We start from the raw sequence: 18,108 nt of genomic DNA on the forward strand, positions 1-18,108 counted from the left end.
CCTTCCCTCAACCTTCCTCTTCTGCAGCCCCCAAAGTGGCCCCAGGAAGTTGTTCCTTCCTGGCCCCACAGAACAGAGCCCTGCTGGGCGGCACTCTGTGGACTGCCTGGGCGCAGCCCAGAGAGGGTGCGTAGTGAGGATTTGCCACCAAGCAAGCTGCCTGCGCTCATGTGTGTCACACAGCAGTGTGTCACACACTGGGACGCTCCCAGTGACACTCCATGAGCTGAACCCCTTTCCCAGCTACCCAACCAGCTCAGGCTCAGGGTCTACAAGGCTCAGGGCCTTCTCTAGGCATGTCCTTACCCATCTCCATCAAGGTGGATCTTGGTGTCACTCCACAGCCGGAGAACCATCCCAATGGTGCAACTCTTACTAGTGGGGAAAGAGAAGGCAAAGAGTCAGCATCCACCTAGAACATGTAGTCTTCCCTCAATGTTCACTTAGCCTGGCCAGCTCACAGCCCACCACCTGACCATGCATGTGGACAAGTTCTCAGGCTGCCTGGCAGGAGCCCCTCACCACTGGGTTCCCCAGACATGGGTCCCAGTATGGAAGCAAGTCACTAAGAGGAGGGTTGCACCACTTGTGTGGCTGCACCTCTGTAAACCAGCTGAGGCTCTTGGGGAATTGTGAGCACCCAGTTGGCCATGCAGGGGAACCGGCAGAGGGCCACATCTTGCCAGGGTCCACAACAATCAGTGGCAGCCAACCCTGGCTTCATATGTCCTGGGGGACAGGAGAAGGGAGAGAGCCATACCACCACTGATTGCAGTTTACGCTCAGATTTCTGCTCTTCTAATTTTCATGTACTGCACACACTAACTCACACTGATTTTTGTTTTGCCCATCCCAAAAGTGAAACGATACTTATTGACTTTAGAGCCTGGCGCCACTGAAAAACATAAAGAAAGGGCTATTCAGAGGGGTCTCCTCACATTATGTTGAAAATTCTTTGGGCACTTAAAGAAGAGTTGGGTTGTGAGAAATGGCTGCAGTGATGCCAAGATTCAGCTCCGCCAAGCCTCAGGAATCCTGAGCTTATACCTCTGCTACTGCTTAGCAGCCTTGGGGGAGCATGGAGGGGCAACCCTACCCTTGTGGGCACACAGAGATAAGATGGTTCTGGGGCTGGAGCCAGCTCCTGCTCTGGGGCGTTGCCCATCAAACGTGCCTCCTGAATCCTGCCTTCCTGTATCTTTGAGGGAGGGGGTAGTTCAAAGGCCTTCAGGTGGGGAAACAAAGGAGGAGGCTACAATGCTCGATAGGAAATGTACTCATTATCTTGCCCATGTAATTGTAACCCCTCTGTACAGTATTTTCACAATAAAAAATAAATTAAAAAAGGGATGTGAAGGGTAGACAAAGGAGGAGGCTACAATGCTTGATAAGAAATGTACTCATTTTCTTGCCCATGTAATTGTAACCCCTCTGTACAGTATGTTCACAATAAAAAATAAAAAAAACAAAAAAATAAATAAAAAATTTAAAAAAAAAAGGCCTTCAGGTTAAGCCATTAAGAGTTTGGCCAATTCTGACTCCCCTTCCTGCTCACTGTATTTCCTCTGCAGAGCTGCAAAAGAAAATTCATGTTGAGTCTCTAGAGCCCTCGGCACCACTCAGGTAAGTCAGTGCCAGCAAACAACCATCCTTTAGGGACCAAATGTGACACTTCAACAGCCAGACAGGCCTGGTCCTGGAAGACTGGATCTGGGCTAATCACCCGTACCAGGAGTGGCGGAGAGAAGGGGACTGTGGCAGAAGAGAAGGAGATTGTTATACACAAGTGCAAGGTGCACAGGCTGCAGCCCAAGGCCAGGGTAGGTGGAGGCATACTGGCCTTCCTTCCTTAAGCACAGACAGAGGAAGAAGCAGGCATGCCCTACACTGGTGGGACCAAAGCCCACAGAGGAGCAGAGACCGAGAACTAGCAGGGACATGACACAACAGCACCTCCACACACATTCCCTTCAACAGCCCCATAGTGATTGGCAATTACGCTTCTACAGTGAAGGAGGGGACTATGAGGTCACACATGTGGGGATAGGGAAGGGACACTGGGGATCTCTTAGGAAGAAGAACATGCCAGGTGCTGGTGCTCATGTCTATAATCCTAGCTACTCAGGAGGCTGAGATCTGAGGATCATGGTTCAAAGCCAGCCCAGGTAGAAAAGTCTATGAGACTGTTATCTCTAATGAACTACTCAGAAAGAGCCAAAAGTGGCTCTATAACTCAAGTGGTAGAGCACTAGCCTTGAACACAAAGAGACTCAGGGACAGTGCCCAGGCCCAGAGTTCAAGCCCCAGGACTGGCAAAAAAAAAAAAGAGAGAGAGAGAAGAAAGAAGAAAGAAGACGACGAAGAAGACTGAGGAGGAGGAGGAGGAGGAGGAGGAGGAGGAGGAGGAGGAGGTGGAGGTTCCTGAAGAATGAAGTTGGTATGAGCAACTATGGAGCAGAAAGCAGATCCCAAAGTAGTCAGAGCAAGAGCTAGCTGGACCTGGACAGACAAGGTACTGGCAGGAGACAGGCCTGTCCCTAGAGTCCATTCTGGAAGACCTTTCTAGACAGCAACAGGCAACACACTAGCACACAAAGCTGATGGAGTTGGAAATGCTCCTGACCCTGACCCCAAGCTCACTCAAGAGCTACAAGTGGCTGCTCTGGCCTCCCAAGGACGCGTGTGCAGATACAGCGTGAGGCTATCGTGAGTCTGCTATCATGAACAAACGAATGACTGAATGAGGTGGGAAAGAAGTTATGAACGAGCGATCAAAATGTATAGAAGAGAACTGCAGCAGCACTTGGGGAAAGAAGAGGTAGGTCTGACCCAACTTTGCTCTGAGTTTGGCTGGGCTGACCCTGGTGACCCCACGGTTCCTCGTCTGCATGGTGTGGAGCAGGACCACTGCGCCCAGGGTGACTGGAGGATTCGAGTAGCTTCTGGGCATCCTGTGCTGTACTGTGCTCACAGCTCACAACAGAGATGATAGGAAAAGGCTTCTACAGGTCGTGTTGAATCAAAGTGAGGGGTACAGGGCACACAGGCAGGCTCTAGTTCAAGAACAGTGAGTTACGGGAATGGACTCTGTGGTGAGAGAAGGCCTTGGAAGGTTCCTAAAGGGCTGGGCAGTAACTGAAGAATCAGTCGACAGCCAGACCAACTAGAACATGTCCATTCTCATCGGAACAAACCATCACAACTGCCATACTGAGAGCCACTAATGTCTCCGCCTCATGCTGAGGCTGGAGGCGTCTGTTTCTGACAGCCTCAATGAAGGGCAGGCCTGGAGGCCTAAGTGGTAGTACAGGTACCCAGGGAAGGAATGAGTGCTGGTTTCAGAGAGTGGCTCATTTCCTGTGAGAGCCGGTGATTATGACGACCTCTGACCCATGGGCTCCCCCATTGTGATGTCACACAGAAGAGACCACACAGAAGAGGCCATGTAGGAAAGGCTGAGCACAAGAGGCCACAAAGATGAGGCCATGCAGAGGAGGGCATTCCTATGAGACTACACAGCTGAGGCCCACAGAAGAGACCACACAGAACAGTCTACCCACTTGTGCTAGCCTTGAGCTGAAGAGCTGAGGGACAGTGCCCAGGCCCAGAGTTCAGGCCCCACGACCGGACCCAAAAAAAAGTAAGAAGAGTCAACCCACTTTTAATTTTTTTTTTTTGTGCCAGTCTTAAGGTTTGAACTCAGGGTCTGAGCACTGTCCCTGAACTTTTATGCTCAATGCTAGTGCTCTACCACTTGAACCACAGCTCCACTTTTGACATTTTGGTGGTTAACTGGAGATCAGAGTCTCACAGAACTTTCTGCCTGGGCTGCCTCTGAAAGTCAGATCTCAGCCTCTTGAATAGCTGAGTAGTTAGGATTATAGGGGTGTGCCGCCAGCACCTACCTACCCATCTTCAACTTCCAGCTTTTAAAACCATGAGCCTAACAAAACTCTTTTCTTCATCAACTGTCAGTCCCATGTAGTTCTGCTGTAATAAGAGGGAGGGGATCAAAGCCCTCCTCCCCTCTCCTCCAGATCCCAGTGCTGAGCTCTAGGCAGGGTGACTCTCCTGACCTCTCAGTATACTCTGACTTCCTGCCAGCAGACACTGGACCAGGAATGGCAATGGAATGCAGAAGCTCAGCCAGCAGCACTCCTATTACCAGGTTTCAAGTCTTCCCTGCCCCCCATCATGCCTCCCACCCTCGCCTGTGGATACAAGACACCACAGGAGCCTCTTCTGCAGCAGCCCTTGAAGCAGCGAGCCTGAGACTCACCTTTCCTTACTGGAGAAGTCGACGCCCAGCAGGATATTCTCCTCCGTGTCCTGGCGCCCGCTGCTGTACACCACCACCATGTAGCGGACGCGGTCGGTCCAGGCGCTCTCCAAGCGCACGGCCTGCATGGAGATGATGTTCTTGCTCTCAGTGGCTGGCCCTCCCAGCCTCACTCCCTCCCCAAATGAAGACCAATGGGTTTCCCTTCCTGAGGGGAGACAAAGTACACTTCTTTCGAGAACAGAAGGCAGGCCTCGCTTCCATCGCTGGCAGACACAGACCTGGTGCAGAACGCCACCCAGCATGCGTGAACTAGAGGAAGACATCTACACTCAGCACTGGCCAACACAGGGGCCGCCTCTGCTGGACCTCTGGCTCCGCATTGCAGGGCCCTGCCCATGCTAAGCATGAGTTCCACTGCCAAGCTCCACCCTCAGCCCAGTGTGAGAGAAGCTTCCACCAAGTGCCAGAAGGCACAAGAACTGCTCTGCCCGCCGTTCCTACCAGCTTAATTCTGTCCTCACAGCGCAGGAGGTTGATCATCACTTGCAGGTGCTGCGGCAGGTCCCCTGAGGGAGCAAGGGGCAATGTGAGAAGGCCGCTCGCTGGAAGGCTTGCCTGCTTTCTGGGAAGGAGCCTCTGAAGGCTGCCCTTGAGGGCTGAAGATGTGGAAGTTAAAATCTCTCTATCCCACCACAGGAGAAACATCAAAGAAAGCCCTTCTTGTCCCTCCTGAGCCCCAACTGAACTCTGATCCACAGCTTACTGCCCCAAGGTGCAGAGTTCTCTTATATCTGAAATACTTGCAATGGGTGGGCTCTTCAGGGTAGGGGGAGGAGTTTGCCCTCATGTCCGTTCAAGAGCTATGCGGAGTTGCTGTCATACTTGGTGGACAATACCTGGTAGCAAAGAGCTTTCCCTTTGTCATTATCAGTCTGTGAAAATCTGGACTAAGTGGGGGGCTGGAAATTAAAAGGCATGAAATTTTGACCTGAGCCTCAAGACCCTAAGCAGACAGAATTCCAGGTAACAGAACGACAGCCCCATGGCTGGCTGGTCTCGCTCACTACAGTTCTAAAAGGCCATGTCTTCCCGGCTCCTATGCTGCCTCTCAGAGAGGTGCCCCAGGAGGCCCTGACCTACTTTAGGATCCACCTGCAGGCAAGTGTCTGATGAATTCCTCTTTCAGACTGCCTTTGGCTTCCGAGTGATGTTGCCTAAGAAAACCAGTCTTAATACTTTCCAGGCTTTACCTACTAGTTTGTGTTTGGACCTATGCTAATATTCTCTATGAATGCCACTCCAGTACTTTTGTCCTTTTTCCAAAACCAAACTGGTCACCATTGAATGAAAACATTTAAATACAGAGACCACTCGGAGTGCAAGCCAAAGTTTTTTTGTTTTTTTTTTGGGGGAGGGGGCCCGGTCGTGGGGCCTGAACTCTGGGCCTGGGCGCTGTCCCTCAGCTCTTCAGCTCAAGGCTAACGCTCTACCACTTGAGCCACTGCACCACTTCCGGCTTTTTTCTTTTTACTTATGTGGTGCTGAGGAATCGAACCCAGGGCCTCAGGCATGCAAGGCAAGCGCTCTACCACTGAGCCACCTTCCCAGCCCCAAGCCAAAGATTTTAAAGAAAGAAATTTCCATTGAGCACAGTGGTGCACACCTGTAATCACAGCTGCTTGGAAGGCAGAAATCGGGAGGAGGATGGTGGTAGGCCAGCCTGGGCAGAAAAAATTGTCAAGACTCCCATTTCAACAAAAAGCAGGTATGATGGCAGGCACTTGTAATCCCAGCTATATAGGAGACACAGGAAGGACTGCCATCTGAGGCTAGGCCTGACAGATGCTATCTACAAAGTAACTAAAGCAGAAAGTGCTGGGAGCCTGGCTCAAGTTGTAGAACACTTGCCTAGCAAGTGCAGGGCCCAGAGGTCATGACCCAGCACCACCAGAACAACAAAACAGCCCGTGGCTCACACCCGTTATCCTAGCCACAGAGGAGGCTGAGATCTGAGAAGAATCCTAGTTTGAAGCTAGCTGGGGCAGACAAATCTGCGAGACTCTTATCTCCAATTAACCAGCAAGAGCCAGAGCTGAGTTGTGACTTTGGTGGTAGAACACTGGCCATGAGGGAAAAAAGCCAAGTGAGATCATGAGGACCAAACGCTCAGAGAAATGGCAGCAGTCTGCAGGTGCACAGCGCCTTAGGTGCTTATTTTCAAGTGGACCACGTCAGCCTAGGAGACATTTCGGCACATTTGTTTAGCAGTCCCACCATAATTAAAGTCTGTAGTTGTTCCCAACAGGACATGGCTGACCCCTCAGGCACACACAACTGCTAAGGCTCACTCCTCCCAGGGCTCCATATAAGCACCTGAATCTCCACCTATACCCATCCTCGCACACCTATGTCCCCCAGCAAACTGCTCCCCACCCACCACGGAAGGTTCCCAAGGTAAGAGCAGAGAGGAAGAGCGGTCACCTGCATGCTTGTGAGGGTGCTGAAGACTCCGCTGGCCCTGAGGGCTGCTTCCCTGCTGGAGAAAGAGCGCAGCTCCTTTCACCATGAAAAAGCTCTCACTCAAGCTGGGAAGAACAAAACCAGAGCACGGTTAGACTGCATTCGTGGCGGAAAATGGGCCCAGACCCGCTGCAGAGGGAAAGCTTCAGAGGGGACAGATGGCATACAAGGCGAATGATATGAACTAGTTTTATTTAACTCTGTATGTCACTCTTCCCTCACCCTCGCAGAAAGCTTGCTGCAGTCTCAGGAACGGATGAACAGCCCTGTTAAAAGGACCAAGGTTCCTTGTGTGCTCTCCGAGTACCAAGGGCCCCTTCCAGCAGACACGAGACGGGGTCTCAGTGCAGGGTCTCCCCAAAACAGAGCAAGCCTGGTGAGCAGAGGGAGCTGCTGGCCTCCTCTTGGCTAGCTGTTGCCCCCTCTTGCTGTCTGGTTTTGTTTCTACCTCCCCAATGCTTAGCCATGCTCCAGCCCATTCTGAACACACTATTTTTAGTTCCAAGGTGACATGAAACATGTAAAATACAACAATAAAAATCTTATTTAGTAATTTTGCAAAAAAAAATCAGTTCAAATTACACAGATCTATAAAAATGCAGCAATTCTCCCATGAACAACCAATTAATGTATGTGTCTTGAAGGAAAATCTTTAAGAAAAAGCAGGACTTCCAACAATAGAGCCTCTAAGCATAGGGAAATCAGTTCCTGGCAGAAAACAGAAGGTATTTAACACAATACAAAAAAGCAAAGCTGGGCACCAGTGGCTCATACCTATAATCCTAGCTACTTAGGAGACTGAGATCTGAGGATCTTGGTTCAAAGCCAGCCTGGGCAGGAAAGTCCGTGAGACTCTTATAAACTACTCAAACAGGAAGTGGTGCTGTGGCTCAAGTGGCAGAACACTAGCCTTGAGCCGAAGAGTTGAGGGACAGTGATCAAGCCCAGAGTTCAAACCCCATGACTGACCAAAAAAAACCAACAACTTTATTCCAAGTATCTAATTTTAGTAATTGAACCTTTTTATCTCAGAAAAAACTTAGTAGTAAAAGAGAGAAAAAGTAGTGCACACCCATAATCCTAGCACTTGGGAGACTGAGATAGTATTTCAAGTTCGAAGTCATCCTGGATACATAGAAAGATCCCGTCTGGAACAAACAACAAAAACTCAGCTAAGTTCAGAATATAACTCCAAGTGTTAAGGAAGTAGCATATGAACTAGCAAGTAGGCCAGTGGCTTCTGAGAAAGTCCATCATCAGATCTGTTCACTGTTCCGGCTAAATTCCTATGCTACAACAGAGTGCTCGGCCCTGAAAAGTAAGCCTTGGTCTGCCTTGCAACTACGGGCCTTTGTAATACCAACAACTGATTATTTCTGACACCTACAATTCACAGGTATGCAGCACTTTTTTAGCTACTACCCCAATCTGCTGCCAAGTTTCCCTTCCTGCTTTGAGTTCCAAGGACCAGGAAGCCCCGGGCAGTAAGCAGTGAAAGAAGGGAGATGGATCCTTTTCCCCTGCCTCCCCTCACCCACATGAAGCGCGGAGCACTTGAGTACCCACCTGGCACAGCCACAATGCAGGCGGTCTCCTCGGCAGGCCACTGGACCCCCTAATCGTCCCACCCAACTGTCCCACCAAGTCAGTGGAGCTATGCTGATCCTCACACACCTCATTTGTTATGTGTGTTCCTCCAAACCCAAAGAGCCCGGCCAGGGACTCTCAGGCCCATGAAGCAAAACAATCAAAGCAGCTGGGGGAAGCCTTTCAAGGCAACATCATCCTTTCTTTGTTCATGAGTTTGGGGAAAAGAAAAAAAAAAAATCCATACTGACCAGAAACCACAACACACTGGAAACAGCCAACCACGAATGGTGACCTTTGCCTTGGAAATCATGGGCAAAAATTCCCCTTAGCTTCCCTTACATTTCCTTTGGAAAAAAGGGAACAATTAAAAAAAAAGTTGGTTGAACTCTGTGATCACTACAAACTGACTATGCTCAGCCTGATAAGAATCGGAGTCCCTCCCCCCCCAACCACAACCACACGCACCAAGTCTGGGGTCCTGGAAGCCTCACAGAGAGCAAGCTTGACAGCTCAGAAGAGGGCAGGCTGAGCTCACCCACGTCCTGGGATGCTGCTCAGTTTAGGTGCCACAGAATGTGACCAGTCAAGGCATCCGTGCAGACACTATCTGTGACCTGGCCCCTGCACGACTGTCACCCATAGCCTCTCCTGCGAGGGTTTGGAGGACTATTCCCAGTGGAACTCCAGGGCCTCCCAGGGTTCTCTCTGCAGCTTCCAACACCCAGCAGCTCAGTCCCCAGACCCATGGGCACCCAGGGCACCTGCTGGAGAGGCTGTTTAAGAAGTCCTCATGGACGATGGTGTGCACCACAGCGAGGAAGCCTATAAACCCATCTACCGCCGACCCCAGGCACCAACAAACCAGCCTTCTCACAAAAGGAGTCCGTGTCCCCAAAAGACACACTGGGTCACACTCCTCCACTGCTAAGAAAACTCTTGCCAAGTGAATTAAAAAAAAAAAGTTAGGCCACTCCCTCCCCACCACCTCAACTCAGTGCTTTTATCTCTGCAGTGCCAGTGCCTTCTCCTCAGACACTGACTACAGCCCTCTGAGGAGACCCTGCAAGATGAAAGCTTCTACAAGCAAAGAAGACAGGAAGACAGACACAACCTTCAATCAGCGCTCCCCCCCCCCCCCCCCCCCCGCAGCCCAGCCGTTGGAACATAAACAGCAGGTGCCATCCAGAACCCACGGGCAGGGGGAAGACAGGCTGCTGTGGTCATACGTACTAATTTGGGCTGCAAACCTCGGAACAGTGGAGGTACTTAGTTGGTCGAAGGAAGACGCAGAAGTCAGAAAAATAACAGAGGTCCATGACGGCAAAGTGCAGAGTTCACATATTTACCACCCCCTCTGAGACATCCAGTGCTGAGGAGCCCTGCCGTCCACTCCCCACCGGACACAGGGCAGGTGAGGAGGCTGGCCGCTCTTCCACAGGAGTGGCAGTGGTGAAGTCCTCCTTCCACGACGGTCACACCCAAGGAGCAAGTGGCTCTTGTCTTGCTCTGATATTTTGGCTTGAAAAGGCCCTTGTCCCAGCCTTGCAGGATGAAAGGGACCCATTCAGAGGAGCGAAACAGCCTAAGTTCCTCTCATCACTTCACTCCTACAGCTTTGCTGCGGTGGCTTTGGGAACAAGCCATGGGGGTGCACTGAGAGCCACGAGGGGACACAGCTGGCCACCGAGTAACAAAACACAAGCAAGAGGACCCCATTCTGGTTAGAATCAATGTTCTTTCAAATAATCACACATCCACCCAACAGGGGACGAAGAGGGACGTGGGCAGCACCACAGTTACTCAGTCCCCATTTTCAGAAGTGCTTTTACATTCTGAAATTGCTTCAGTCATGCTAACAGCTACGTGAGCAGCCTAGTGACCCTCAGCTGGGGACAGTCTAGATGGAGGGAGCCACACCTGGAAGCTTCTATGGGGAGTGTTGGACCAGGCCCACGGGGGGGGGGGGGGGGGGGGGGGGACCACAATCCTCAAATTTACCAGCCAAACTTCCAGGAGTGGGCTGTTTTGGGGCCCTTCCTTCACTCTGGGAATAAGGACATGAATAACCACAAGGGAAGATACGGTAAGTGTCCTAACTAGAAGAGGAAAGTCAGCAAACAAGTGGTAGGTAGGGAACACAGGAGGGGATGGAGCATGAGGAAGATGATTCTAGAAGGTCTTGTCTGGGAGGCTTCCCCCCAGCTCCCAAGTGATCAGCTAGTCCTGAATGAAAGGTCCATGCTTTCAAAGTGGACTCCCCTCGATGAGTGTGGACCAAGTTGGCAGAGGCCTGTGTGGTGCTCAGCCACCCGCGTTGTCAACTTCCTGCAGCTCAGCAATTTATTCTCCACAAAAACAAGTCAAAGAATCAGGCAGACTCGGAACTCAAATCCCCAAAGACAGCCTGGGCACCCACAGTGGGATTCTGGGGCACATGAAAGCCTAAGGAAATAAAAAGCACTGGTCTGGGAACCCATCTTCTAGGATCTTCTCATTATGATTATTGGTTGAGATGCTGGGATGAGCCCCGGGCCTCAGCCATGCTAGGAAGTGCTCTAGCACAGAGCCACCCCACAAGCTGTCTGGGTTTGAATGCACACTCCTTCACACACCTGATCACTTGTTCACACACCTGATCTCTTGGTCAGTGAAGGGCACAGGGGGAATGCATGTGCCTACATTGAGTGAGGACATGCCACGCCATCATGAACACAATTGCTTATAGAACACAAATAGGTTACTGTGTAAACACAGTAACTGTGATTGCTGGCCACATACCTTAACAGCCTTTGGAACTCTGAGGCCCAGCCTCTTATAAAGTTGCAGGTGCTGGCTGGGTGTCCATCCAGGACTCAAAGACCTTGAATGGAACAGTGATAGAAGACCACTTGTTGGATTTCACAGAAAACCCTTAAAGCTGGCCGCCAGTGGCTCATGCCTATAATTCTAGCTACTCAGGAGGCTGAGCTCTGAGGATGACAGTTCAAAGCCAGCCTGGGCAGAAAAGTCTCCCATGAGACTGTTATCTCCAATTAACCGCTCCAAAACCAGAAGTGATACTATGGATCAATGGTGACTGCTGAAGGGATTACAGAGTTAAAAAGAACTAACATGAAGTCACTGCAGATGAGATGCATGTCAGAGAGGCCTTGCTAATTCTTTAGATCAAGAAATTTTTTCTTTTTTGGGGCCTGAACTCTAGGCCTGGGCACTGTCCCTCAGCTCTTCAGCTCAAGGCTAGCGCTCTACCACTTGAGCCACAGCGCCACTTCCGGCTTTTTTCTTTTTGCTTATGTGTTGCTGAGGAATCGAACCCAGGGCCTCATGCATGCAAGGCAAGCGCTCTACCACTGAGCCACCTTCCCAGCCCCTAGATCAAGAAATATTTACTGAATGTCTACAGTGCCCAGAGAGGGCTAAGCCCTGGGACTAAAAACACCAATCCAGCATCTGCCCAGAGAATATCGCACAGTCTTGTGGGTCAGACAGGCTCAGGAAAGGAGATTCAGGTACTGCAGGCATGCACTCACAGGGGCTCCTGAGACTGAGCCAGGCTGCAAGAACATCACTAAAGAGCAGGGTCGAAAGGACATGTGACACATGCCCTCCAGGGACCAGAAGAGGATGTAGCTTCTTTTGTAAAAGGCCCCACTGTGGATGAATGTTCACAAATATGTGTGTGTAAATTCTTTCCTTGTCAGTTCCTTAGATGCTTAGTGAGCATAAAGTGGCTCCTCAGAACTTGATCATCACTGGGTAAACTCAGAAATCAAGTTGCAGAATGTACAACGCTGAGAAACCAAACCCTAGGCTTGTGGCTGAGCCATCAATCTGTCAGCATAGCAGGTTCTCAGCACCCAAAAGCCTGGTCCCCTGCAGGCACTCAGTGCACATGGACTTAAATAAGTAAATTACAGCTCTGGTCTGAATGGCGCTTTGTCGTTTACAGAAGGCTCACCCAATGTCGTTTCACTTAACCAGTGCAATTCCATTCTTATGATGAAAGAACCAAGACTGGGAGAAGATGCACAGCTTCTGTAGGTCTATGGAAAGTGGGCAGGATAGAGTGGGGAAGCTCCAAGCCATGGTCTTTTCCTGCTGAATCCCAGGGCAGAGGGCCAGATGGTTGGACCTGCAGCAGCTATGGCAACAGACAAGGCTCATGGACACAGAACAGCCTCAAAATACGGTGGTTTAGAAGGATATAAATTGAACACTAGATGAAAAGGAGAATGAAGACTTACTATTTGGAGAGATTAGTTAAGGACAGCAGGTTTCTAATGCTCTCCCACAGGGGCTTTCCTCACTCATTTTTTTCTTTATTAAATTTTTTAGCTGGGCGCTGGTGGCTCACCCCTGTAATCGTAGCTGCTCAGGAGGCTGAGATCTGAGGATCACAGTACGAAGACAGCCCAGGCAGAAAAGTGTGCGAGACTCTTATCTCCAATAAACCACCAGAAAAACAGAAGTGGCACTGTGGCTCAAAGTGGTAAAGTGCTAGCCTTGAACAAAAACAGAACTCAGGGCCAGCACTCAGGCTGAGTTCAAGCCCTAGGACAAACAAAACAAAACAAAACAAAATTTGTTATTATAAAGATGATGTACAAAGAGGTTATGCTCACTCATTTCACACACATTAGATGAGCTGCTATTCTTTGATCTCAAATGTGTGTGTGTGATTCAGCGGGGCCTTGCTCCAAACCCCATTCTTCAGAGCACAAGGAAACAGGTGGCTCAGGGGACACACTTGTCAGTGAGCGTTCCCAAATTGTTCTCCTAAACACACAGTGCTGACTAGAGGGAAACTGGCTGTGCGGGGCTGGATGCCCAGGGACAGGACTTATTATAGACGTCTGTGCTGCCAGGCTATGTATTGTTTGGCTGGAGGCGTAGGTTTCTCTCAGAGAGAAGGAATGTCCAGCAGCATTTCAGACAGCAAGAGACAGTCTTCCAGCCAGCTTCACAGCCGCCTTCATACTAATGGGCAGGGGGGTAAGCAACCCATTCGTTCACCTAAGAAGAGAGAAAGACGGCTAATGATGAGCCCGACAAGGCCCTTCAAACCTTAGGATAGCTCTTTGATGAACCCTGGGCGCCCTCTGGCAGGTGGGACCAGAGTTCTGCGGCCTTCGTCATCTGAGATACCAGGCCGGCCTGAAGCCCCCCTTCCTGGGGGCAGAAGGCATAAAGGCTGCATTGTGCAGGAAACGCTATGGCAGCAAAGCCAGCCAGCCAGCCAGAAACGGCAGGCGCGGAGGAACTGATTCTGTAACAACACGAGTTCCCACAGCAGATTAGCTGCGCCATCGCAGGTACTCAGTGCTGTTCATGCTGTCGCTCCGTCGCCTAGGCACTAGTTACCTGGACACAAATTTTTCAGGGGCTTCCTAGCTTCTGAGAACCTCGAGTTCCAGTCTTACAACAATCCCCCAGCCCCCTAGAGCCGGGGGGCCCAGAATGTCCCGTAGGGCAGAGCTGTCTGAGAAGGTGGACATGTTTTCTTAGTACTGCCCACTATGGTAGCTACTGGCCTATAGGGGCCTACTGGACACTTGAAATTTGGTCAGTGTGACCAAAGAACTAAACTGCTAATTGACTTAGTATTATAGTAAGAATACTTGCCTAGCGTATGTGAGACTCTGGGTTCAATTCCTAGTACTATAAAAAAATAATAGCAATTTTACCTCAGCCTATGGCTGAGGCCAAGGGAGCCTCCGGCTGGCGAGAAGCCAGGCAGAGGCCTCTGGGTCTCAAGCCTGCTCCGCACAGTTTAGCCATTGATTTCAGTGCATTCCTCGCCAGCCCCAGAACTTTCCACAACATGACATTATCCACACAGCCCAAACTTCCTGGGCTAAGGTTTTCTATGGCAGTCACAACAGTCTATAGCTGTTGGTCACAGGTCATTAACTTCAGTTTCATTAATCTGACAGCCCTGAACTCAGGGAGCTCATAATCCAGTCAGAGAAAAGACTGTAATAAAAGTCTTCCTCGTACAAACTCTCACGTGACTTCCTCCTCTGCCACACCACATTTCCTGACACCTCCTTGCCCACTGTGGTCCTTAGAGACCCTGGGTGCTAGCATGGCCTCCCCCTCTCTCCAGGGTGCTGCCTTCTGACACCTCGTTTCCCCCAGGAAGCCTTCCCTGGCTGCCCTAGCTGAGGCCATGGCTCTCTTTCCTCTATGGTTGAACTACTTGCTCAAACTCACACACTTAGAGAGTGACAAAAGCCAGGGTGAGGTGGGGGGTGGGTAGGAGTGGGTGGAGGAGACTACATAATATGAAGGGAGGAAAAAAAAAACACTCAAGATAGACTGGGAGGTGTGGTATGAGAACCGGAGGCATAAGTTTGAATTCTTGGTTTTCAGCATGTTTAAACATAAATTCATGTGCTTATACATGCACATCCACACATATGCTCTCTAACTCTGCCCCAGAGGACCCAAGGCTACGATATCCCAAAGCAATAAAGCTAGGCCCAATGACCCCTAAACCTCATCCTCTACTGAAAGGAAGCAGGCAGGGAAGGGCACAATGAGGCCTGGAAAATCCAGTACCAAAACACACAGAAATATCTCACGCACATGTCAGAGGCACGCTGAAGCCACCGTGAGACGTCTGAATGGTAATGACATAATTACCAGATGGTACACCACATGTGCATACAGACACAAATACACTAAGAAGTCCACCACTGACGGGGACCAGACTGTAATCTAATTTTCTCAGAAGCCAGGCAAAACCCACCAAGAGGGCTCGGGTGAGTATCCTGCACAGGATCACGTGTTAAAAGGCTTTGCCTCAGTCACATGCGGTTCTGTTTCTGCCTTTGCCTCAGTCACATGCGGTTCTGTTTCTGCCAAAGACGAACATGGCCACTCAAGAGCCAGCAGACACCATACCAAGATGCCACACACTACCAAATGTGTGCTCAGATACCACAGTGCCCAGGTTGTAAAAGCCAGAGGAAGTCGGAGGACTAGGCCAGACTAAATCAGAAAGCTAAAGGCAATGAGCCCTCCCGAGCTAGCTGCTTTTATAATGAAGGACACTGTAGGAACAACTTCTCTGTAAGTTTGAAATTAAAACTTGTTTCCTTTTAAAAGTCTGTTAATCAGATTTTTGTAATGTGTGTGTGTGTGTGTGTGTGTGTGTGTGTGTGTGTGTGTGTGTGTGTGTGTGTGTGTGTGTAACTGGGGATGAAATCCATGCCTGGGACATGCTAGGCCAATATGCTACCATGAAGCTACACTCAGCCCATTTGCTGACCGTTTTGTTTTGCCGTGATTTGGGTTTGTGGCTTTTTAAAGACAGGGTTTTAACATGTAGACCAGGCTGGCCCCAAATTAGCGATCCCTCTTCCTACAGCTCTCTAGTGCTGGGATACAGGTATGCGTCACTATACTGATCATTTTTACTGGCATATTTCATGACTCTCCCCTTTCCATCTCTTTACCTTCACTAATGGAGCCCTTCCCGGGCCTGAGGCCCTTTTCCCTCTTAGTGTTTCCCAGAACAGAGAGGGTGAGAAGAGCAGGAATCTCGGCTCTCCCAGGGCCTCTCATCTGCATGCACAGACCCCAGGGCTCTCCCATACAGAAGACCTAATTTTAGCATTCTCCTGCTGGGACCGCATGTCGGGATCACAAGGGCCGCCCTGCCTGACCGGGCCTCCCATTGTGAGAAGCAGGGAAGCCAGGATGCTCAGCCCAGCAGGATGTGACTCAGCATCCTGCTCCCATGTTTGGGGCAGTGGTAGCCTTGGCACGGAGTGCTGCTTTTACCTCACCCGCAATTACCCAGGTTAACTGGCAAGACGGACATGCAGCACCAGGCCTTCCCTGTGGGCCTTAGGACCACATCCAAGACAACCTGCTTGCTCATTTGTCCCATGGTGCGTCCTGGTGAAGCATCACACATTATTTCTCGGAGAGTTATTCAGAGGAACTGCTTACTTGTTTTGAGACTGAACTGGCTAATGTTATCCCAGGCTGGTCTCAAACTCAAGAATTCAAGTAATTTTCCAAGTGATCTTAACACAGACTCCCAAGTAGTTGGGACTACAGGCGTGTACTACCATGCTTGGCTCTCTGACTTGCTCATATTTTAAGGGCACAATGAATCAAGCCATAGATCTTGTTTCTCTCTTACATTGATGACTAAGAGGCTCAGTCAGACTTGCAGTCAAACTCTGGTAACTATCAATGTATGTCATGTATAAATTTTACCCAACTTTATCTTATTTCTCTCTACATTCACCATGCCTCAATGTTCTCACTAATGTAATAATCCATTGCTTTCTATGAATTTAAAGCTATTTCAAATCATTTCAGGAATGAGCCACAGTAGACATGGCCCACACATTACGGGTAAGAAGAAGGGGGAAGGACTCTTCTTACTCAACATGGAATTCCGAGTATTTGGCACAGAAGCCATAGATAAGCACCAAATGCACACTGACTGGGTTAATAAAGCAAATAACAAAGTAAGAAACACCCTTATGACCAGGTTGCTTCACAAGAGACCCTCCTCTCTGCCACCCTCCTGTCTCAGTGGTAAGGCTGCCCAGGTGTTCTCCCCGGTGGGCAGAGGCTCCTGAGCAAGTCCCCTCACTGCATGGGTGAAGGAGAGAGCAGCAGCTTCACCCCCATACCCCAGAGCCACCGTCAGGCTTCCGGTGCTCCTGGCTCCTGTATGGCACATTCCAGAATGAAGAGAATGAGACCAGAGTGCTCTTCTGAACTCGAGTACTGGCATTTCAAAAGGTTAATGGAGCCTAGTAACAAATGCTAGGCAAATTTTATTTAACTGTAATGAGAAGTTTAATTAAGATCTGATAAGGCCAAATTAACTCTTCACCTCACTGTCTTCAACTCACAACTGCTACAGGTACGAAAAATTATACACACACACACACACAAACATAGATACACATTGAAGGAAAATTCTGATTTCAAAATAAAAAAACCTATTTGGGAATAACACCTAAGTTGAACTAAAAGGAACCTCCCAAGTATATTACAATAGCCCAGATTTCTTTGTGTTGTGCTGGTATTGCCTGAACTTCAAACCATGAGTTTCAAACCTTTGCTCGTGGCTAGTACTCTACCTTGAACCATGCCTCCACTATAACGTTTTGCTGGTTAAATGGACATGAAGTCTCCAGGATTTTTCTGACAAGGCTGGCTGGCTTCAAACTTTGATCCTCCACATCTCAACTCCTGAGTAACTAGAAGTACAGACACGAGCCACAGCTCCAGGCTCAAAGGCCCACAAGCTTAACAGTCTGTGTAGCTCAGTATTCAAAGGGAGTGAGAGGCCATGGGGAAGGGAAGGGACAGGACAGATTGGCACAAACTACACACAGACTGGCACATGTGTAGCTCTGCAACTCCTGAGAGGGGAGTCCAGAGAGAGGAAGGACACACCTGTGTTCACAGATTCAGAGCCCAGCTCAGGGCCTGACCTACAGGCCCAGCCCCCAGTTATCTTCTCAGGAAAGCACACAGCTCAGCCTGGACCAGATGTCTGCAGCCAGAATGGTCTTCGAGACAACTCCACGCTGCCACCTAGTGCTCTGTGGGAGGAGGGGGTGAGGTGCTGGCGTTTTTGCCGTGCTCCGCTGTGTACCGCCATATAAAACGAGTCTGTCTTCTCATTCACCCAGCTGGGCAGAGCAGAATAAAACACAGTGTCTTCCTGCCAGGACCTT

The 18,108-nt window shown here is 49.9% G+C and overlaps 1 protein-coding gene across 1 annotated transcript in view; it reads right to left on the reverse strand.

The window, feature by feature from the left end:
• The window catches only part of Ssh1 (slingshot protein phosphatase 1), a 50,092-nt gene that overhangs the window by 20,317 nt on the left and 11,667 nt on the right, over positions 1-18,108 (reverse strand). The window contains exons 3-6 of the mRNA XM_042673423.1: positions 6,764-6,867; positions 4,784-4,848; positions 4,280-4,401; positions 307-375 (exon numbers count right to left, since the gene is read on the reverse strand). Coding sequence (XP_042529357.1) covers positions 307-375; positions 4,280-4,401; positions 4,784-4,848; positions 6,764-6,867 — 360 coding nt within the window. The remainder of the gene's footprint in view (positions 1-306; positions 376-4,279; positions 4,402-4,783; positions 4,849-6,763; positions 6,868-18,108) is intronic.

Source organism: Dipodomys spectabilis, unplaced genomic scaffold, assembly GCF_019054845.1.
Source record: "Dipodomys spectabilis isolate Male_0828 unplaced genomic scaffold, ASM1905484v1 ptg000826l, whole genome shotgun sequence".
NCBI classification, from domain to species: Eukaryota; Metazoa; Chordata; class Mammalia; order Rodentia; family Heteromyidae; genus Dipodomys; species Dipodomys spectabilis.